The 24,084-nt window shown below is 46.8% G+C and overlaps 1 protein-coding gene and 1 non-coding gene across 2 annotated transcripts in view; both read right to left on the reverse strand.

The window, feature by feature from the left end:
• The window catches only part of PAPPA (pappalysin 1), a 216,246-nt gene extending 192,804 nt beyond the window's left edge, over positions 1-23,442 (reverse strand). The window contains exon 1 of the mRNA XM_054584482.1: positions 23,034-23,442. Coding sequence (XP_054440457.1) covers positions 23,034-23,442 — 409 coding nt within the window. The remainder of the gene's footprint in view (positions 1-23,033) is intronic.
• On the reverse strand, positions 15,873-16,005 carry LOC129079724 (small nucleolar RNA SNORA66). Its single transcript, XR_008530086.1, has one exon. It is a non-coding gene; the product is annotated as a small nucleolar RNA SNORA66 (small nucleolar RNA).
• Positions 23,443-24,084: the final 642 nt, after the last annotated feature.

The raw sequence follows: 24,084 nt of genomic DNA on the forward strand, positions 1-24,084 counted from the left end.
CGCTATTCTCCAGCCTGCTTTCTTTGCTTCTGTGTAAGCAGGCTGTGTGGACAGAGAAAGGTCAGGGTCTTACAGATCAACAAATGTGCCTTCAGAGGCTGGCTCTACTAGTCATTAGTTATGTAACTTGGAAAGTCGGGGCACCTCTCCTACTCTTAGTCTTCACATCTCTAAAATGGAGATGATACTATCTACTTCTGATGGCTGTAGGGAGGACTAACGAGATAATGAATGTACCAGGACTTGGCACATGGTCACTGGCAAGATGACAGGTGTTAAGCATGTGTGCTGTGGAGTCTGATCTGCTGGAATCCCGACCCTGCCACTTGCTAGCTATGTAGCCTTGGGCACAATCCCTTTAACTCCCCAACAGTTTCCTTGCCTGTGAACTGATAAATGCTAGCTACACAATATTAATCATAAATGTCTGTTGCTTTTTCTCAGAATTAGAACCAATTGTTTTTTACCTTTTATTGTGGTATTAAACTTTACCCTTTCTGACGTCCTCTCAACTAAAGAGACATGTCCCCTGCTCTCTTTTTCACACTGTCAATGAAATTGGTGCATATCAACTAAAAAACAGGAGAAGTGGGAGGAGGAGAGGAAGGAAAAGACAAAGATGAAAGAGGAGTGGGAGGAGGAGGAGGAAAGGAAGAGAAGGAGGAGGGGGATTTATGTTTTTTGTTATTGTTTGCTCTTCAGTGTTGCCATAGCACAAAGCTGACCCCCGCAGACTGAGTGGGGCTGATGCTGGAGCTGCCCTGGATAAGACAGCCTAGCTTAGGTCATTTTGATGATTTCAGGACCTATGAGCTATTCCCGCTCAGTCATCGAACCTCAGAGCCAAGGACAGCAGTTCCCAGCAATTTTTGAGGACCAGTGCATCCTGCTGTCTGCATTCTTCCCAGCAGCCTCAAGCCCTTGCCCTTCCTCATTCTTGGGATCAGGCACAGTCAGGAGATTCCCTTCAAGGTCACCAGATCATCTCCTTCATCACCCAACCTCCTGCTAGAACCACCAGTACCGCATCTCAACAAGTGACTGTTCATATTTTCAGAAGCGGAGAACACCTTGCAGTCTGAAGAAGGCCTTTGCACACATGGCATTTCTCACTGCTCTCCTAGAGGGACCCCAAATTGCCTTCCTCCCTTCCCCACCCAGTGGTCCAGGATCTGACCTTCAGGAACCCATGGAGTTGTTCTGTGCCCTTTACCCCAGGACAGCCCTGGAAATGTCTGAGGCTTTTGATAGAGTTATCCCTGCCTCTTCTATTCCCCAAATTAAAAACTCCAAGTCTTGCCTGATGTATCCATTCATCTATTCACTGATTCATTCTACACATGTTCATGGGGCATCTATGTATCAGGACCTAGCTGGATGTCCAGGGTAGGGACCAGACACAGGCTACACTCTCTGGCGAGAGACCTGCTATTTCCTAATTCTAGTGCCAGTCCTTCTGTTAATACAATGTACATACTATTTGAGTTGATGTTATGTAATTAGGAAGACCTGTTCCTACCATACCTGTCTCCTTACAGTATCCCTATGATCACTACTCTGTTTGTTCGTGCCATGTGACCCTACTGAGAAAGAAACAGAGCCACCGTTTATGGCATGCTGTGTACAAGGCCAAAGAACATTGTGTGCGTCATCTCTTTGAATTATTAAAACTACTCTGAGATAAGTTCTTTCAGTCCCATTTTATAGATGAGGAAACTGTGACTGAGAATGTTGCATTGACTTGGCAAGGGCCCCTTGATTTGTAGTAACATAAATAGGGTTAGAACCCAGCTCTCTTACTCTAAAGCCAAGTGTTTGGCCAATGCTTATGTTTCCGATGGGTAAACAGAAGTAAAAAAAATGTTTAATTCACTGAATATCTACTTATTCATATAGCCAATTTTTTATATCTTCCCCAAATTGATTACACACTGTGTTGATTATAACAAAACAAGAAGAATTCTTAAGTTTCCTTGGAGTTTTAAAGTGTACAAAGTATCTTAATTATTTCATTTGCTTCTTCCAGAACTCTCTAAAGGAGGCGGAATAGAAATTATGATTCTGCTCCCATACATGGGGAGAGTGAGTCTCCAAGAGGGTAAAAAGTACATGTCTGCTCACCATTTTGCATCTAGAGCCTCTTTTTTAGGTGCCTACAACAAAAATGCTCTATAAACTTTTGCTGAGTAGAGGGGTGAATGGATGGATGGATGGATGGATGGATGGATGGATGAACAGATGGATGAACAGATGGAAGAGAAATAAAGAAAGGAAGGCAGGGAGGCAGGAAGGAAAGAAGGAAGGGAGGGAGGGAGGGAGGGAGACAAGCAAGCCCAAGGCTTGAGGGAACCTGAACTGAGTAGATTCTGAATTTCCAAACCATCTTTACAATACTGGCAAAAAAGGCTTGACTTTGAGGCAGGAGTGGGCATCTTTGTGACACTGGATAAGCCCCTTCTACATCTTGGCCCTTAATTTCTTCATCCCTGTAGTGGGAGGTTGGCATGAGTGGTCACTAGTGTGGCTGTGCAAAGTACTAAATGGCAAGGAATCAGGGAGGCACAAGTAGGCTGAGTGCTAGCAGGACTAAGCTGTGTGACCTGAGGCATGTTGCAGCCTCTCTCCGGTCCCCTTTCTCATCTGTGAAAGGAAAAGACAACTGTGAAATAATTTCTAGGGACTTTTTTGAAAATGTGGGGGAAAGCTTTCTAAATTGAGAGTGATAAGCTATGAACTTTTGCCTTTGTTCACAGCTGATGTACTACTGATTTTGGGTAAATTCCTCTTCATCCAGGACCACATCACAATTGCCGTGGGCCCTGGCCACTTTTCTCTCTCCCACAGATATAATTATATTTTATGATTGCATTGCCATAAAGATTTATATAATCAGGAAGCTTGATTCATTATTACAAATAAAGTATTATTATATTGGCTTCTTTCTTCTAACTTTAAAAGAAATCAAGTCATTTTTATAGACCCTTAGAAGTGCTGTGGGCTTCAGGCACCATGCCAACTCTGCCTGGTAGATGAGTTGACTTTGGGTCCATCCCTGGATCTCAGATCCTCAACTGCACAGTAGCCTCAAGAGGGGCACTAAGCACCTGTAGCCGACGCAAGGCACTCAGAGGGATGGGGAAGGTTCCCACATGGGCGAGCCAAATGATGTAAATTTCATCACTGACGCAGGCCCACAGCAAGGTATGTAAAAACACGCCCCCGACAGTGTGGGCTGAGCTCTGGAAACAAAAGCTTCTCTCTGGGGTGAGCCTGCCATCACCTCATCCTGGCCCACACAGCCAGGGTGAGCCTTTCAGGGAGAGAGATGACAAAGGGAGATAAGAAAGGGATGCAGCCAGACAGGCAGATCCCTGCTTTGCAGGGCTGGTGCCATCCGGAATTACTCTCCGATGCAGGGAGAGCGATGATAGCTGGCGCCTGCCGAACCTTCCCTGCGTACCAGGCACTGTGCTAAACTCTCTGCACGGATTAGCTCAGATAGCTTTCACAATAATCCAAGCAGGACGTATTGCTATTATCTCCATTTTACAGAGGAAACTGAAACTCAGAGAAGCCCAAATAAAGTGCCTGAGCCTGAGTAACTTAACTGGCAAGAGACAGGGGTGGGATTCCAACCCAAGCAATCAGACTCTAGAATTCATATTCTTAACATTATGCTACCAAGCTGAGGGAACTGACCATGTCAGGCTGAGGGCTTGGTTGTAATTATAAATAAATAGAGCATGATAGAGTAAGTTCTAGCACAGGTACAGCAGAGTTACTTGATTCGGACAGGAAGGCTCAGGGAAGTTTTCCTGAATGAGTGAGTCAATAACTGAGCCTTGCATGAGGAACAGGAATGTGGTAGGGGGAAACTGGGCGAAGAGCTTCTAGCAAAGGGTGAAGCATGCACCAAGGGCAAGAGCTGTGACGTCTGCTTTCGATGGAACTGAGGATACACAGTAATAAAGAGAAATGAAATAGCAAGGGTGTCTGAGGCTAGATTGCAAAGGGCTGATATCTGAAGTTTATTCCACAGACAATGGGGACTCTTTGGTGGTTTTTCAGGAAGGGAATTCATGGGGTTGCAGATCACTTGCAAGGGATTTCATAATATTCTAACTGACAGGGTCACAGAGCTGAAAGAACTGGGACTCACGTCTTAGGACTCCCTGTCCAGTGCTTATTGGTAACCTGCCATCAGTCAGCCTTAAGACTTACAACAAAAAGTGTGGAATGTTAACAAAATTTTGAAGAGAGAGGGCTGAGACTTTTCAGGTATTCATTTTCTATTGTTTTACTATCTGCTAGAAAACTGTGAATTGTGACTCAACTCAAAGGAGCTCTTTAAAGGCTCCAGATAAAAAATGGTATTTAAGTGTTCATTGGGACTTCAGAATTTTTTGTTCCATAGGTGGAGGATGATCTAGCTTGGCCTTTAGCTTGGTCTCTAGTGGACCCTGATCAAATATAATCTACCTTCTGGGGCTTGGTTTCCCTATCTACGCAGCTGGGAGTGGGTGGGCAGTGGATCTCTAAGTTCCCTTCCAGGTCTGATAGTCTATCACATAAACTCCTGAAGTGCAGGTATGGTATCTTCTTGGACCTCATACTCTACATGCTTAGCTTGGGACCTGACTATAAAGGTAGACCCTGATAAGCAACTGCTGAACATATGAAATGAACTGAGCTTTTACCTTGAGACACCTGTGGAATCCTTAAGGGATTTTAAATGGAAAGTCTGCAATTGGTGACCATTTTTAAAAACAAAAAAGCATAAAAGCAAGCAGATCAGTAACCCAAACAGGCTAGCGTTTCATCTCTGGCTGTACAAGATGTTGAGTAACTGACAGACTCTGGAAGTCTTTTAGAGAAGACTGATGGGGAGGAGGTCGAGGACATTGGAAGGTCACAGGGGAAACCAAATGTGAAAAAGCACGGAGGCGGGAATGTGCTGTGGGAACACCAGCTAATCCCATGTAATAAGAAGAACCCACGTAAGTCAATGGTACTCAACCGGGGCACATTTGGTAATGGTTCTGCACATACTCTTAATCACCGAAACCAGGGAGGTGGGCTGCTACTGCATCTAGTGGGCAGAGGCCGGGGATGGCACTAAACATCCTACAGTGCACAGGACAAACTCCCCTGACAGAAAGCTATCTGTTCCAAGATGCCAAGAGGGCTGAGGTTGAGAAACTCTGATCTAAGAAACTAGGAAAGTTATGGTAGGGAATAATGTTTAGGGAGGAAGATGAATATGAAGCTGAGGAATCTGACCTGATCTAGGGAGTTTTGTGAAGTGACTGAACGTGAACTTTGGGGACTGAATCTACTATTTACTTGCTGTGTGACCTCAGGCAAGTCATTTCACCTTCTTATACCTCAGCTCTGTTTCCTGGAGAACTGGGATTATAATAGCACCTATTTCAGTAGGTCATTGTGAGGATTAAAGAGTGAATGCATGCATAGTATTCAGAACAGTGCCTGGCATATACTACATGCTACATGTGTTTATTCTTATTACCACGTGCAGGTAATAGGGAGCTACAGTAGACACAAGTTCAAGATGGTACGGAAGGAATCCCTTCAGTTGCTGAGAAACCTAGAAAAATGCTCTAGAGCTGCATGATCTCCATGTGACTACTATATCCACCCAATTAATAACCCTTCTTCCATCAGCTCCTGCTTCCTGATGTGTTTGGGTCTGTCTTGCTGTTTGCAAGCAACTCCCTGTCTAGGCTCTGTTTTCCAGATGCCCATGAGGCCCAGGCCAGCACCTGGCTGCTTCTTCTGTCCAGGCTGCACACAGTTTTAATGAATAAGCGGAGAGAGGCAGAGGAAGTCAGACATGAAGACAGATGGAGAGATGGAAAGGCAGGGAGCCTTCCACAAAAGCTGCTGCCAGTGATAGACACTGTTCACAAGGACTCCGAGGGCAGGGTTGGGGGGCATGTTTGAGAGGTTTGTTTGAGCTCCTGGTACTGTTCTCTTGGAGCCCTTGTTTGTAAACAGATACTTCTGCTGACACTGGGCTTTGTAAGGGCGGACAGACTGGGGTGAGGGGGAGGGTGTTGGAGAAAAAGGCAGGTTGTGTCCGCGAGCCTTAGACCATGTGTTTGTTGTTGAGAATACAAAGACCTCACTGTATTAAATGAAAATGCTTGTTTTACAAGGCGAGTGGGAATATGATAGGTACATGTCGAAAATGCTTCGGAAACTGAAACAACCCCATGCCATGAGGGCTTCCTGCTACATCATGCATCCAGGGGCACACATGGATCATGAAGGCTTAGAATCACTATACAAGGGCTTTGGGGGTTATGGGCACAGAGTCCCAGGAGCCAAGTGACTGTGAGCTCCCTTCTCTGCTCCCTTTATAAAGCCTGGCCTTTCTCCGAGAGCCCTGCTTCTGTTTCACTTTCTCTGTGGGTCTCCCACCACCTGCTGACTTAAGGGGAGAAGCTGCTATTGAAGTAAAATGTTAGGGTGGTAAAGGAGCCTCCGGTAGTCTAGACCCAGACTCAGAGCATACTGTAAATGCTTATAATTACATAACTATGCAGGCAGATCACTTTGGTTGTTTCCAAAGTAGTTTTCAACTCCTAAAGTGGGGTTTTCACACTGGAATAGTTCAGCACAGGGTTCTCAGGGGATTTTATTTCAAGGACACACAGTGGCACAAGAACAAGCATTGGGGTCTTCTAATTCTTGACCACCCCCGCCCTAGCACAGAACCTGGTAAACAGAAGATTACATGATGGAAGGGTAGATGGATGGGAGTACGGAGTGACAGAAGGGCTGGGAGATGAAAGGACGGATGGCTGGACGGATGGGTAGATGGGTGGAAGGGATGGAGAAAGGGGGAGGGCGGGTGGTTGGATGGAGAGAAACTGGATGGATATTTGGATTCATGGATTCACGGGTAAAGTCCACAGTGAATAATTATAGTCAGGACCACCTCAGGCCACATTTGAAGTGAACTTGCCTATTTTAAAACTCAGAGAAACTCAGAGACTAGAGTTTGAATAAACAAAGTTGTAGATTATATTTCTAAGGAATAAACTAACTTGTCCTTAGAGGGAAAGACGTCCCCAATTCTATTTACTCCAACAAGGGTACAGATGAAGGGAAGTGCAATTCCTCAGTCCGATATGACAATTCAACATCAACATTCGCATTTTCACAGATCTCCTGGTGTTTTCAGATTTTAGAGCTGGGAACGGGCTTCAGGAAATGACCTCTTATGCTCCCTGCTTTTCAGCATTTAAGTCAGCAGTTGGGGGCCACAGCCCCCTTTAAGAAACTGCTGAAAACTTTGGACCCTCTCCCCATAAAAAAGTGCACAGCCTCAAATTTTTATAGTAAATGTCTTGGGGTTCATAAATCTCTTCAAATCCTCTTGGACCAAAAAGCAAGAAACCCCCACTCCTCTGTTGATCTAAAATATTAGTGCTGGTCAGGTTATTCAGTTGGTAATGGTATTAGTTAGGAAATGGAGAGAAATGATATTAAACAAAATACTGTTATAAAAAAATAATAACATCAGCATTCAATTCACACTATGATAATGGCATGATTGAGGTTCTACTCATCCTCACGTCTTACATTCTCTATAAAGAAGTCAGAGTGATCTTTGGAAAACCTACACCAGATAAGGTAACTTTGTTTGAAAATTTCTGATAACTTCTCAGTTCTTCTAGGTTAAAATCCCGATTCCATGACCTAAGCTTCCTTCAGGTCCAGGTGCCCACATCTCCCAGTGGCTTGTGCACCTGCTCCTTCAACATCTGGAACGTCCTGAACTTACCCTGTGTCATGGTTTATATGTTCTCTCTCTCTTTCTCTCATTCTCCCATCTTCCATCTTCACTTGTCTTTCTCCTCCCATAAGAACATAGAGTCCATGAGGGCAGGAACCTGCCCTGTCTGCTCACTGTTGCATCTCTACCAGTGTCAGGCACATACTATCTATCTGTTAGCTACATGGAGACATGCAGAGGAAGGCGGAACATGGTGTTGCACTGGTGTTGTCACTACCTCACTGTGGCACCCGGGACAAACCTCTTTGTCTTTGGACTCCAGACTTCCCAGTCGTACAAGGATAGTTTTGGTCCTATCCAAATACAGGATCTAATGATCTGAAATCTTTGTGACCAAATTCAAGAGAGCTGAGCCCAAATTCCAGGACAATATGGCTGGACAGAACAAATAGTCAGGATAATAGTCTGGGCTCTGGACCTTTTCTGTCCCTAATTTGGGATAATTTCCTTGCCTCCTCTGGGGGATTGGATTCTCCATGTGTGAACTAAGGAGCCTGGATGAGATGCACCATCAGTTTATATCATTTATGCATCCAGAAATCCACCCACACGTGTTTGTTAACCCCCTGCCATGCGCCAGGCCCTGGGAAGGCGCACAGAGTGCGGCAGACGTGCTTCCTGCCAGCACGCTGCTCTCATTTTCTCTGGGAGGTCTCCATGGCACAGGTGAAGGCTGCAGGAGGATCATGGGTGCATCCCACACAGTTATACCTGGCTCTCCAGCAGCTCTCCAGGGGTGTGGTTAGAGATGCTGAGAGAAAACCGTGGGGAGAAGCACTTAAAGCCAACAGAATGGTACACTGGCTCAGCAGAAAGAAAGGGAGGCGGAGAGGGATGAGGAAATGTGGTGAGAATATACACAGTTAAATGCTCACCTCAGAGAGACCAGGCCCGTAGCTAACAGTTAATGCCATGCATAACATGTTTGCCTTCACTGCTTGGCACTTCCAAAGGCCCGTGAAATTTTATCTCAAAGCATCTTTGCTTCAGAGCACCCGCTTTTAGTCACCCTGTCTTCTTTATTTGGAGCCATCTCCAATTCATTTAACAAAGTTTGCTGAGCACCAGCCAGCGGGGCTGGTAATGTGCTAAAGGTAGCAATAAAGCAGAGAAGGACAGAAATGTTCTCTGCTCCTGAGGGGCTTGGAGAATAGTGGGGAGAGACAGATAGATTCAAAGGCAATCACAACAGAGTGATAAACGCAATGAGGAGGGACACAGGGGGCTGCTGGACTTGATTCGAATGGTGGTGGATTAATTGCCCAATCATTTTCTAGTGTCATATTCCTAAAAGCTACTCTGGGTCAATGTCCTCAGCTGAGACATGAATCAAAAAGCATACATTATTCTAATTTCATCTATGGCTCTGTATTTTAAATGATGTACATGACATATCCATATGAAAGGCAAGGCACGCACTCCACATACATACCCATGCCACCTGTTCCCGAAGAAAGTCCCCAACCCTACCAGGTAGAAAGGGTGGCTTATGCCTCTGAAATCTCAGAGCACTTTCTATCCCCATAATAAAAGCATGTCTTCAACAACACAGTGTTTTTGCCTCTGTGCTTGCCCAGGACCCTATTAATTGCTTAGTTATAGTAGTTACCATGATGTCATGTATCTGTTTACCAGTCTGCTTCCGCCACTAGGACTGGGAGCTCCTCGAGGGATGGAACTGTGCCCTGTTCTTCTTTTAAATCCACATATTCTAGCTCCATGTATAGTACACAAAGACTTCTAATACCTATCTAATTAAGTAAATGGGTAAATGAATGGATGAATAGATGGATGAACAGATGGACGGATGAATGAAGGAAGGACGGCTGGATGAATGAAAAGAGGAGGAGGGAGGGAGGGAAGGAGGGAGGAAGGAAGGAAAGAAGGAGGAAAAAAGGGATTTATCTTTACAAATATATTGCCATTTTCTACTTAACCTCACAGAAGGCCTAGGACAGAGGTTTGGCCCATAAGAAGTGCTTACAAAAAGCAACTCGACAGCTATATGATGTAGTCTGATAAACTCTCTGACAGAAACCCACAGATAGAACTGTCATCCCGTAACAAAAAACAAAGGGATCCCGTGGAAAGAGCACTGATGTGAGGGTCAAGAAGCCTGAATTCTAGTTTCAATTCTGCTGCCCATTTGTTACTTAAGTTTACTAAACTTAGTGTTTAACAAGTTAACTTGCCTGGACCTCAGGTTCACCATCTGTAAACTGAGCAGATTTCATAAAACATTCTAGCTTTAGGATCTGGCGGAGGGATGAACAAAACATTGCATTTGTTTGTTTTTAGCAGATCCCACCTAAGCAGCCCAGTGGGGCGGGTCTGAAAAGAAGTCATCCTGAGACCTTCACACCGGCCCTGCGGAAGCTCACTCAGCTCCCGCGAGAGCCCACCACTGGTCAGCCGCGCCGCGCCAGAGCCGCCTTCTCCGCAAAGCCCCGCAGATCAGGCAGCACGATTACTGCACGCATCTCAGATCTGGCTCAGAGTGAACCCAGGACCTCCTCAGAGGGCGACAGCACATCTCCACTGGGCATACAAGAGTATTTGGGAGAACACACCCCAGGCTCTGCTTCCCAAAAGAGAAATCCGGAAATGGTTTTGGCAGAGAGCATCTTTGAAATGTGTGTCTATCTCCCAGGAGACTACTTAAAAATGGGAAATGCACTCATGGATGTAAATGGTCTTTTCACTCAAAAGTCACCTGCAAATTAAATAAATTTTGCATATCAGAGATTTCTTAGCCAATCTCTTTTAATGTTCATTTAAATTTTTCCTCAGTCTCTCTGTCCCTTCCTTCCTCTCTCCCTCTATCCCTTCCCTTTTAATTCTACAATCTCTAAATATTTGCATTTAGCGACTGGGGACACTATAATTCATTCATTCATTCATTCATTCATTCATTCAATGTTCATCCTCCCATGGACTATTCACAGGACAACTACTGCATCCCAAGCAATGTTAGGCCCTGTGGATAGAGAAAGTAATAATGCCCTGGATTCGAACCCCACTTCCACTGCCCTTTAGTTGTGGGGCCTTCACTGAATCCTGTAACTTTGTAAATCAAATTCAGAGGGTTTAAAGTGTAGCATTCAGCACAGAGCCAGCACATAGTAAGTGCTCATTATGAGCTAGTTGCTGCTATTACTGTTATTATGGCTGGGACTGTGTACTCTCCCCCCAAGGGTATATAAACAGTGGATAGAGTATTCCAGATCCTGAGGTCACCCCAAGGTCTCACAAGATCAAGAGAAGCAGACGGAAAGGCCCCCCTATCAAGAATAAGGGAAATGGATGAACACCCAGGCAACAGATAGGACGCCAGGACACTTGAGGCCCCATGAGAACCTGATAAGGGGGTGGGAGGGTCTGAGAGGAGAGTGAGGCTGAGGATTCTGTGCTGCAGCGCACACAAAACAAATGCTTTGCAAACAGGGAAGGGGCTGAGAAGGGTAGACCAAGGCTAAAATGTGGCTTGGATTAAAAAGGCCGAAATGTGAGTTGAGGAGGCATTTAAATACACTGTCTCCTTCCCCCTTTGTTTTGGAAGACCAGATTTCTTTTCCCCTCTGACTTCTTTGCTCAAGGGGAAATGGAATTAACCACTGTGTAATGTTTTTGAGTGTGACCCACGGGGTAGGTCATGTGCTTTGGTTACGTAATGCAACATGCCTGAGGCTCCTGAGCTCTTTCTTCCAGAATCACTAGATATTTAGCTGGTTCTCTTTTGCAGTTATGCATTCATGGAGCAAAAATACATATGACTCCTTTATAAGCCAGGCACTGTGCTAGGCAGTGGAGAAATTGAGATGACCTCAAATATGCACACAATTAAATGTGATAGAAAGAATTCCAGGTCTTTTGACATATATGTGTGCAGATTGTACAGTGGAGACAGATAAATAAGGGAGGTTGTACTTGGAGAAGAATCAGGGAGGGCTCCTCAGAAGAGGGGAACCTTGAGCAGGATCCTCTAGAGGCTTAGATGTTCTGCAAAATGGTGCAGAGGATATGGAAGGCACATCAAATTTTAAAAATTGATGTAAAAAAAGCCTAAGTTATCTGGGGTATCTGAAGGACCTATAGCTAGAGTGAAATTTACGTTTTAGAAACATCTGACTATCAGATATTGAAGGGTAGACTGAAGGGGTATAGGGGTTGAAGCTCAGAAAAGTGGGCACCATAATACTAGGGAAAGAGTCAAAGCCAGACATGAAGAGAGCCTAAGCTAAAAAGAGGAGAGAAAGTTATAAAACTGTCAAAGAGGCAAGACAGATGGAATGATGACTTACTGAGTACGGTGGATGGCATATCTACAGTAGGTGACACTAGATGAGGACACAAGAATGCTGGAGGAAAGATGATTGAGCTTTGGACAGGCTCAATCTGAAGTGCATGTTTACATTCCTGGTGGATAGCTGGATCAATGGGTCTGGAGCCCAATAGAGTCTGGACGTAAAAGACGCTCATTAGCAGAGAGATGCTAATTACTACATGGGAAAGGGTGCAAAGTCAGGAGACAAGTAGACCTAGCTCTCGCCTAATGCTCAGAAAACAGAGGCTCTTGCGTAGCTTAGTCACTGATCTGGGCATGCCGCTTCTGTCACCAACCCTTAGTTCCTCATCTATGAAATAAATGGCTTAGATGAGTGCTTCTCACTCTCATACTCCTTGGTTCTTTGGACTTACATGAATGTCGTATCACAACCCAGAATACAATCTATATTTATTTCTTATGTTTTCTGTCTTATATTTTTGCATCTCATAAAACAAGGCCTACTTATACGTGATTGGTTTGTTATTCTATCTTTCTCTATTTTCTCATCAGTCTTTGTAGCTGAAAGATGTCCAATCTCACTGGGGGAAATAACCCCTTCCATACAAACACATTTGGTCATATTTTGCCCAGCCACATTTCATGTTTGAGAACAAAAGGAATTTTTTTAAAAAAAAAAAGAAGAAGAAGAAGGATATGGGACAGATACAGGAATTTCTTCTTGGCTACAAAAGTGATAGATATAGGTTAGAACACAAACTTCTTAAAGGCAAAAATGGCTGGACCAGGATTCTGCATTTAGTAGAACATGCTCCCCCTCACTCAGATACTTACATCTCAGCTGTGACCTCCTACCTATTAGACATCCTCTTTCTTAAAAATGGACTTGAACCTGAGACATCCTTACATTCTCTAAAACTGAAACAGGGTCATGTCTGTCTCCTAATCTTCCAGGTTCTATGGACCCTGGGTTTGTGGTAAGTAATACGGACAGACAATTTATCTTTCTCTTGTTTGAAGAAAAATTTAAGTGGTCAAAGTTAATGCAGTGATGATAAGGGATAGGAAGAAAGAGAGAAAAGAAGGAGGCAGAGGGAACAAGAGGTACTTCATGGATGACAGTACTGGGGATTCCCGGAAGGATAATAGGCTAACAGATGGCTACAGATTCTAGAGTTTCACTATTTTAATTCATGAAATGACTTGATTAAAATGATTAGCAAGACTGAAAGGGCAGTGTCCCATTCTGATGTCAAAAACTCCTCTGGAATGGCTTTTGTATAGTGAGAAATTATGAAATTTGAGTAGTCTAATCATTAGCCAAGTAAGTGATCACTGGAAAAGTCCCTCAGTGAGTTTTTTAGATATTTATGGCAGCTATTATTAGCAATAATATTGATGAGATGGCTTCCAGCCATTGGGGAGTACCAATATTCCCTAAATAATGTCTTCAGTCAGTCTTTGACTGAAATTCTACCCATTGGTGCTTTGCTTTTGGAGTCAAAATGTTTTGAGGGGAGATATTAAAGAATACATGTGTCCGGAAAAGTAACATTCTAAGTTGTTGCTAGTCCCTGATATCTTAGCAAGAAGGAATGCCATGTCCTTTTCTGCGAAGAGTTTTGCTGGGGGAGAGGAAGCAGAAAGTGTATGGGCACTTGGCCCCTGAGGGAGACAGGCACAGGCACCACCTAGTGGTGGAGAATGCACGAAAAAGAAGGAAGAAAGCTGGGAGCTGATGCCAACTTTGCAATTTTGTATTAGGACAGCATCGCTTAGAATGATCAAATCCTAGGAGACCTCTGCTAGAACGCTCCCCAGAAGAAAGATAAACTCCTCTCTACTCACATTGTTCAGATGAGGGAAACTGGCCCAAGACATAAAGTGAATTGTCCAAAGTCACACAGCAAGCTCAGGACTGACTTGTCTAGAACTGACATCTCCCAGCTCCTGACGTGCTGCTCATCCAGTGCACGGCGGGGGGGGGAGGGGGCCTTCTGCGGATGGCCTTGGGTCTGCTCACAGGGCTTTTCTTCAATGCCCCTGCTCCTGACCGCCTCCCCTGACAACCCGCTTAAACCTCACTCCTCATGTGCCCCCAGCCTCGCAGAGAGCTCTCTAGGATCTCTCCTCTATTCTTCTTCATAAACATTCACCTGACATTACGTGACATGTCTTTACATTCATTTATACTCTGTCTTCACCTTTCCCCTTCCATCCCTCACCTCCAAAATAAATTCCCAAAGACAGGGTCACTTCCTCTTCTGGTCGTTACTTTGTCCTCAGGGCCCAAAACTGTACCTGGCTTGTAGCAGTCATTCAATAAATAGTTGCCAAATGCCAGGGAAGGGATGGATAAATTTTACTTTGTCTCTTGTTTTTATCTATATTGCTTAGATCCTCTACAATAAGCACTTGCTGCTTTTGTAACATGCAATAAAGTGTTTATTCTGTTTGTCTTTTAAGTTTTGTTTTATGTTAAGATCACCTCCATAAATCTTTCCTGAGTGGCAAGGGAGGGAAAGGCAATTCCTGGCTGTGCCAAAGGAGGGAAGCCTGTGTAACGCAGAGAGTTATTGAGAGAATTTGAAATGACGTGTGGCGAGGGCTGGGCACACAGAATACCAATATGAGTTAACATTTACTAGGTGCTTACCCATGGTCTAGATTCCATTACTAAGCATTTTTCCACATGGAGGCTCAGTTAATCTTCAAAACAACCCAGGAAGTAGGAGCCAGTACTATCTGCATTTTATGGATGGGAAAAATGAAGCTTGAAGATATTAAGTAACTTGCTGAAGGTCATACAACTAGCAGGTGGGAGAGTCAGGAAATCAAATTCAGGCAGTCTGACTTTAAGTCCTATGACTCAAGTTAGTCCAACCAGTACAAAATACTTCCCCAGTAAACACAGGCTCCTTTCCTCTATTTCCTGATGGTGTCAGCTCTTGCTGAGATCAATCAATTGCAGGTTGTTCCCCTAGGGCTCGAGGTTTTAAGAGGCTCCTAAACCTATTGGAGATGGAGAGAAATAAGGAGCCAGTAATGAAAAATAGAGGTATGTGGAAATGTGATTTTGTGTGTGTGTGTGTGTGCACGTGCGCATGCGCGCACGCGCACGTGTGTATTGTCCCAATATGTTTTGTATTGTCACAATGACTAGCAGATCCTAGGGGGCTCGTATGCAGAGAACCAAGAATGCTACATGTTTCACAATGTGTGGGATGACTGCACACAGCAATGAATGTTCTCACTCAAAAGGTTCTTATTGCCCAGCAAGGCTGTCTCTACTTGGCCCTTCTACATGCCCTTCTTAAGGCTTCCTGCCTTTCTTTTCCCTTGAGCTTCCCCAGGATGGTGAGCCTCCTCAAATTCTGAAGCCTAGGCTGAGTTCTTTTAATTAATCTCTATGTAACCCTGGGAGTGTCCTGAACCCTCTCCAGGTGGCTGCCCCTGTATTTGGAAACCTATCACCCACTGACACTCACAGAGACCTACGACTTCCACTCCTCCTGTGGAAACTTTTAATTATGGAAGTCTTCAATCACACACAGAGGGATAGACAAAAATGTGTGGAAGCCTGACATTTCTGTCCCCTGGTTTCAATGATGTGATCAGGCTGCCCATCTTCTTTCATCTGCACCCCAACTCCCACCCTCTACATTTCTGTTTTCTGGGAAATTTTAAACAAACAAAACAGACATAGCATCATTTCACCCATCAATAATTTAGCATGCATTTCTAACAGATTAGGATTTTTGTTTACACTGTACTGGCATAGAATGGACCACCTCAGTAGCTTCTGAGGCTAAATATATTTCTATCACCACAATCGCTTTAGTAAACTTGGTTCCCTTCACTTCCGCCACATCATGTGAGTTAATGATCGCGTTTGCACAAGATTAGGATCTTCACTAATACACAATACCATTACCACTCCTGACAAAAGCCACAATAATTCCTAAGGCCAGTCCATGTCCACTCAAATTCTGTAACTATGGGACCTGCACATTCCTATAAATGGAATCTTGTAGACTCCCACAATTTAAGCACAATAATGTGCCGGGAAGGTCGGGGAGACAGAGGTGTCCCCTTCTGCCTCTTCCCTGGGGCTTGCTAAAATTGTGAGCACAATTTGAAAGTCCCTATTATATCCCTACGCCTCACTGTGCCCCTAGAGAACACGGAGGCCCAGGGAGGAGCAGGTAGTTAATTTATCAAGGTCACAAAGCAAGTAAGAGTTAGGATTTGGCAGACCTGTGAGGTCCCAACAGCAAAGAACTCCAGGGAGGCCACAAGTATCAAAAGATTTGCTAACTCAATCACTGTTTATCATTTGCAGTGTGAATAATAAAATGAAGGCACCACCCCAGGAATGCCCTTCATTGCTCAAATCCCTCACATCTCTCACCTTCTGCCTCCTCCTACTGTTGCTGACATGTTGACTGGGTTGTGACCTTGACTGACAGCTTCTGTCGTCATTGTCTCACCTGGTCCTGTGACAACCCGTGAAATAGGAATGTTGAACGTAACCACACCTGAACCCCTCTCTCCTGAGGCCCCAGGGATTGAGTCACAAGTTCCAAGTCACACAGCTCAGAGGAGACCAAGCCAGGACTTGAACCCAGAGCTCATGAGTCCCAGTTCCAGCTTTTCGAAGGAGCCAAGGTGCCAAGATTGACAGGTCAGTTCTCAGTATTTCCAGTAAGTGCATCAAGGCATGAAGCAAAGCCTTTAGTGCATCAAGAAAGATGAGGGAGCACTGAGGGAAAGAAATTAAAGTCCAGGGAAGTGTGGCGGCAGGTGAGGCGGGAAAAGGCATCTGCTGACTTTCTGAGCCTTTGGCAACAGGTAGACAAGTACGAGCTGCCTGTAGAGGGAGTCCTCCTAACTGGGGTACCTGGGGTACCTGGGGACCGCTTTCCTCATACGAGGCACCTGCTGCTAGTACTGGTTTCACAGCGATCACAGGTGAGGAGGGTTTGAAATAACAGGAACACACCCCTCCCTGCAGGACTACCCCAGGGCACAGCAGGAATCCCGCAGAGCTGAGCTTCCCTCTTTAACACTCCTTGTTCCTGCTCTGACAGGCTCCCCTTCCCAGCACTTGGAGAGATTCATTTAAAATCAGATGCACAGAAGTCAATGTGTTAACTCCCTACAGGAATGTTCACATGTTAAAGGCTACCCAGAAGGATGGAGTGTGGCTTCACACACAGGAATATCTCTGGAAAGATGGAATGTCAGGGCTAAGGCACCCAGAGGTTTGGGGTCAGCAGTGGAATTAAGAATGAAAGAAGGGTCTTTCCTGGCCAGGGTTTGGCAACTCAGAATCGGGACAGCTAAATTTCTCTGAAGGTTCAGCCACAAATTGGCTCCATGGGCAGGGACACATTTCTACCTTTGGGCCTCACTCTTCCCATCTGTAGAGGAGGGAGACATCAAACTGCATCAGTGATGCTCCCCACTGATGGTCCTTCCACATTACCTGAGAAGACTTTGAAAACCCCCAGTGCCCAGGCCAACCCCATACCTGTGACATCAGAAACCCTGGGCTGCAGCCTGGCCATCAGGATGCTTTGAAAGCTGGTGATCCCAGGCGCTGCCGGGCATAGGAACTACTGAACTGAGCCATCTCCCCCACTCATTTGAGAGGGAGTGGTTTGTGAACATAGCTTAATGCTTAGCTCCTATGTGACTCTGGCCCTCAGTCTCCCTGTTGCACAATGAGCCTTCTGACCGGGTCCATGCCTGGGCTGACTGTGCACAACCCATGCTTGTTCCTGAGCCCCACACCTCTAGCCTCAAGCCTGCCTTAGTCTGGGCAGAGGGGCAAGACTGACGCAGCCTCCATGACCCGGCTCTCCACGTGAATAGCGGTATGAGGCCAACGTGGAAGTTGGAGGACATCTGGGAAAGGAGTGAGAGGCATGTGACAATAGGTCTGCGACCTGGACTCCACTGTGACCACTGCCTGGCTTCTGTTCCTGGGGGTGCATGCTCCCCCTTGAGGCTAACAGGTTTTCCTGCTTACAGGTCCAGTGATCCTGGACCTCCTCTGGCTCTTACCACCACACGGTCATCCAAGTAGGTCACAGAAGAGGAAACCAAAGTGTAAAGAAGGGACTTGAGGGGGTCTAACCCTTCCTCAAGATATCCTGTCTATTCTAGGTAGACTCCCCAGCACCTCAGGAGGCAAAGCCCTACCAGAGCACAAACGGGCCCCACTTTCTGAAGGCCAGGCTAGCAAACTGGAAAAGGGAATGTGGTTACTTACTAGATGCAGTTACTGTTGACTGAGTCCCTAATGAGTTGGAACCATGCCAGGTACTTTCTGTGTAGTTGTTTTATTGCAGTATGCTGATCTTATTATGCCCATTTCACAGATGAGCAAACCAAGGTAGAGAGATGAAGAAAATTGATTCAAATCACACAGCAAGTAACTCTTAACAGAAAGTCCAAGCCCGGTCTGTCTGATAATTTGGCATGAAAAGAAAAATGGATCTGCTTGGTCGAACCCAGCGTTCCACATGAGAGTTATACTTATGTTTTATCCTCTTTAATTGGTAGGTGATGGTCAGCACACAGAGAGACAGGAAGGAATGAGGATATTCTGCAGCAGTCACCTCTTCTGTCTCCAAAGAGATGAAGAGGAAACAGGCACATGGTACTCAAGTTCATGTCTATGCTCTGCCCACCTGATGACCTATAGGGCTCTGGGTTAAGTTACTTCAACTCTCTTTGACTCTGTTTTCTTGTTGGTAAAGTAGAGGCAATGGTGCTCGTCTCCCAGGTGGTTGTGAGGGTGAAACACGCAGGCACAAAGCAAGCACCTGGCATTGTGCCTGGCACCTTGGCGGCACCCAGGAACAATTGCTTTCCTTCCTGTCTTTATGTGTCCTCCATCCATAAAATCAAGACTGGGATCTTTGGAAAATCATACCTAATAATAAGAGCGACTTTTATTGAGCATTTACTATATACCAAATCCTGTTCTGAGCACTTTTCACATATGAACTCATTTCATGGATAGGTACTCATACTATCCTAACTTCATAGATGAGGAAGCTGAAGCCCAAAGGAGTCAATTAGTTTGCCCAAGGTCACACAGCCAGTTAGGGACAGAGGTAGATTTCCACTTAGGTAATCTGACTACAGAAACTGGTTTCTCACCATTGCAGTATTCTAGATCCCTGTGACTACAAATGTTTGGGGAGAACAGTGTTAATGTATGGACTCCTTGAAACCTAGCTTTCCCATCAGAGCAATCTCCAAGTTGGGAAAATGCAGGTATTCTTTTTTGTGGGGTCAGGTGGGTAGTAGGAAGTAGGAACTATAGGAGGGAGGGACAAAAAAAAAAAAAAAGACTTCTGAGTAGCCAGCACATCCAACAGTCCAACATTTAGAACAAAAGAAAAAAGTGTGGCAACAGGGGGTGCTGGACGGAGTTCAGGTAAATCCCTTTCTCCTTCTGAGCATGCATTTGGGATCACCAAGGGGTGGGGGTGGGAGGAGGGCAGCACTTGTGGGGTCCACATTTCACTTATCTAACAGGTCAGGAGAAACTTTAACAAGATTAACTACTGCTCGGGGCCTCTGCTCGATGAAGCAAATTGAATCTATTGTTTTCTTTTTCTTTCTTTTTCAAACTGTTGGGCATGGGTGGGGGTTGGTGCTTGGGAATGAGGGGCAGGGGTCTGGATCCTGCCTGGTATGGTACAAAAACAAAGGGATGTGTCAAAAAGCTCCCCCCTCCCGACTTAAAAAGAGAGCCCAAATTGCCATGCATGAAAGCTGAAGGCTGTGCCTGGGTGGTAGGCCTGTGAGGGGTGAGAGGTGATGGTGTTTATTAGACACATTCTGTCAGAGGTGTAAGGGGTAAGGCCTGGAAGCCAGCATACTCAGGATTAAATCCTAGTTCCTGCCGCTGAGGACCTGTGTCACCCAGCACACAACCTTCCCCTGTCCCTGTCCCTGTCCCTGTTTCTGCCTCTGCCTCCCTATTTGGCCAAAGGGACAACTGGCCTAGGTAACCTCCCAGCACCCTTACCCCAGTAACCTTAAAGGATTCTTCAGTCCCAAAGACCACCCATTGTTGGTGGGTCATTCGGAGAATCCTGCATACGGGCACTTTCTAACTTTAGCTTCGTTTTTGCCTGCTCAAGCCTTTCCTTTTATATTTATTAATATATATCTGTGTGTGTGTGTGTATTTCTCCTTCCCTTCTGGAAAAATAAAAGGCATGTTTTCTGAGCTTCAGAAGCAAACTGCTTCTTCACTCCTTCCCTCTGCCTCTCCAAGCGCCTGTCTGAACTGGTGTCAGTGAAGTTTGAACCAGGGCAGAAATAGCATCCCAGGCGGATCTGGGAGCACAGCCCGCCTACCAGGAGCAGCGAGGCCTGCCTCTGCCAGACGACAGACCCGGTTAACAGCACCGTAAAATTAGACCTTTGCGAAACCCAGTCGAATCCTGCAGCAGAGAGTGATGTAAGGCAGCCTGGCCTGACAGCGAGGCAGCAATCCTCTGCCTGAAATAGCAGCGCGGTCCCTGCTGAGAGATGCCTGCTCTCTCAAGATAGGTGACCAGGGATTCCTACGAAAGTGGTGACGCCCAGCCTAAGAGAGCCAGCAGAGGTCAGGCAGCACACTGGGCACCCGAGGTCACAGGCAGCGGCGGGAGGACGTGGCTCGGCACCAGCATCCCGGCTGCCCACCTGGGTCCTGCCTTTCCCAGCCCAAACTTACACCAAGGAAGAACCTGAAAAAGTGCTTCTGCAAAGAACCTCTGTTTGTTTGCTTTTTAATTCAAGGAGAAGCAGGTTCCTTTTAGTCCAACAGTCTCTACCGTGTGGAGGATACGCAGAATGAGTCTTTTCTGGCTCAGGGCCAGGTGTTTACACACCGCCAAATCTGGCTCAGACTCAACTAGGGGAGGGAAAAAAATCCACCAGTATCCTCGGGAGAAAAGCTCCTGGCTTTCTGGTGCTACACTACAGCAGTGCTTTTTTTTTTTTTCTTTTTGAGAGGAATGTTATTTCCACACATAAAATGGACCAGGCATTCTATACAAGCAATAATAACCTAACGTCCCCCATCCAATTAAAGTATTTTACTGCACAATCTTTGTGTGAGAGAGTGAATGAGTGCTCAAGAGAACGCGTGTGAAGAGAGGTTCCTTGTCTGAATCACAGACATTTATAAAGCAAGCTCCTGTGGAATCCCAGGTGTCACACACACACACACACACACACACACACACACACACAATGAATTTACTACCTTTTCATTGATGATACCTATATAATCCCGGGCTCTCCTCTCTGGAAGGGAAGCCTTCCAAATCACTGGTTATGACAGGTAAATACTAGGAAAAACCAGATCTGCTCATTTAAAAAAAAAATCATCCCCAAGCAGCAGACTCTGTGCTTTTCTTACGTTCCGAAAGAGAAGTAAACATACCACAGCCCTGAATTAACATCATCATCATTATTATTATGAGTAACATCTCTCCTCTACTCTATTATACTGCACTCTGGGTGACGAGGGCTTGGGGGCTAGAAGTGAATGAGCTCACTTTCCCTCTTCTTCCTGGGGAAAAAGGAGGGAAAAAAATAGCATGTGATGACGTCAGATGTGGGGGAAAGTCACTCTCTTGCTTTTGGTTTGGTAGCGGAAGAGTGGGAGCTTTGGGGACACATTCTTGGCATGGCAGCTGAATTTGGGTCCCCCGAAATGGACTTCGTGTAAATAGGATCGAGTCAGCAGCTACATCGGAGTCAGTCCACGCCAAGACAGACCTGCCGAACCGCTCAGAGCTTTCCCTTCTATGAAAGTGTGTGTCAGGGGGTGGGATAGCAGAACGCCTCCTTAGGTCCTGGCTGCAGCGAAGGGGGTACCCCCTACTCTCACTTGAAGACGTCCTAGGACATGGCAAGACTGTTTGTACAGAAAGGGAATCTCCCAGCCAGAAGAGGCAAAACTTTCCTTCTCTCCTCCAGCGCTGCCCCCCTCTGTCCCCCCGTTTTATTAAAGGCATTGCCACAGATTCATTTAGAGGGGGGAAAATGGATGTTGGAGCATTTCTAAGGTTTGCAACCCTCACAAAGTGTCCGGTTTCACTATGAGCTTTGCTGTGGAACGGGGAAGGGGACAGAGGGAGGGTGAGGAGGGAGAACTCAAATTCATTACGGGCTATAAAAGTCCCAGATGAGAAAAGCGCCCCGTTTCGCAGCAGAGTCAGGGAAGACTGGCGGGGTGTGCGTTAGGAAGGTCTTGCCCCAGCCCGGAGTGACAGGCAACAGGCTTTAAAAGCGAGGACAGAGATGGCTGTGTGTGAGTGTGTGTTTGGCTGGGAGGAAGGACGTGAATCCCAGAAGCAGACATCAAGCAGAGAGCAACTTTGGGACACTTCAAGGACTTCTAAGTCCAGGAGATTACAACCACTTCGTCCTTGCAGGCTTTCAGGATAACCGGGTCAAGTGAAGGGGGATCACCTCGATTAAAAAGTCCAAGTAATCAAACGGTCCCCTAGCCTCTTTTCACATGCATCCCAATTAAGTCACCCTGTAGTCCATCCCAAACAGAGACTACTTCTGATCATCCCGTACACCGTTTAAGTGTTCGAGGCTCTCAGGGAGCAGCCCTTATTGATTGAGTGTCTCGGGACCGCCACGAGCGCTCCCTGAGATCCTCCCGGGGGACGGAGGTTGCGGGGTTAGGTGGCACTGCCTTCTGAGAACGCCCATTCCGCAGATGGGGTAAAGTGAGTCTGGAAGCTAGATCCGGAAGCCTCCGCGCCTCCGGCGGGGCGGCTCCAGCACAGACACACCCGCCAGCCCCAGACCAGCCCGCCACCCGCGCCCAGGCACCCGCGCGCCCCTGGGGCCGCGGGAACGGTGCAGCGCCCGCCAGGGCGCCCTCGCCTACCTGTGATCACCGCCGGAGACCTCTGGCCCCCCTCCGCTCGTAGCCACACTTGCAGCGTGAACGCGTCCCGGGGCAGCTCGAGGTCGGCCCGGAGGCGCAGCTGCTCGCTTCGCCCGCTGAAATAGAGCGCCCGGCTCGGCGGGCTCGGCTCCTCGGCGGCGCCCCGCGCCTCCCGCTGCTGCCGCCGCCGGGGGACGCGCACGGCTTCCCAGGCACCGCCCGGCGGCGGCGGCGGCGAGGCGCGGCGGCCGCGGGCCGCCCGGGTGGCGCAGGTGGCCGGGCCGGCGGCGGGGCGCGGGGGGCGGCCGGCCCGCGGGTCTCTCCGGGCCCGGCGGGGGCGCTCGGCCAGCCCGCAGCCCAGCGCGGCGCTCAGCAGCCCCAGGCGCAGCACCCAACTCCAGAGCCGCATGTCCGACGGTCCCCCCCCCCCCCCCTTCGCCCCTGCACCGCCGCCCGGAGCTGCCAGCTTTGGGAGCCTCGGCGCCTCGACTTTCTTCGCTTCTTCACCCTTCTTGGGCGAGCCCCCCCTTCCACTTGCTTTTTTCTTTTCTTTCTCGCTTTCCTCCTCAAGGTGTGTGCTCCACTCCCCCCACCTTTGAAAAATACAGCCCAACTCCTCCTGGTTGGCAATTAATTTCTCTCCCCGCTCCTTTATCTGCCTTATTTTTCCCCCTAACAGCTGGTTGCCTTCCTCGTTTTATTTCATTTTATTTTATATGATTTCTCGCTCTACCAAAAAAAAAAAGCTCCTCTAAGACACTGCTCCGCTGAATTCCCTCCCCCCAAAAGATGCTCTAATTTATTTATTTTTTGCGTCCTTTATAACACAAGCCACAGCCCCCTTTCTCCCCCCCAGTCCCCCCTCCCCTCCCTCCTTCTTCACAAAATGAAAGGAAAGAGGGGGGAAAAATCCCTCAGAAGATGAGTAAACAAGCGTATGCTAATCTGCTCCCGAGCGCTCCACCTTCCCAATTGAATGAGTCCCTGTTAAAACTGCGGGGATCATGACTAATCAATCAGTTTGGAGAGGCCGAGCTACCCAGCCTGCCTC

The sequence above is a fragment of the Pteronotus mesoamericanus genome, unplaced genomic scaffold (assembly GCF_021234165.1).
Source record: "Pteronotus mesoamericanus isolate MK-2021 breed Mesoamerican mustached bat unplaced genomic scaffold, CSHL_Meso_final contig_78, whole genome shotgun sequence".
Taxonomy (NCBI): domain Eukaryota; kingdom Metazoa; phylum Chordata; class Mammalia; order Chiroptera; family Mormoopidae; genus Pteronotus; species Pteronotus mesoamericanus.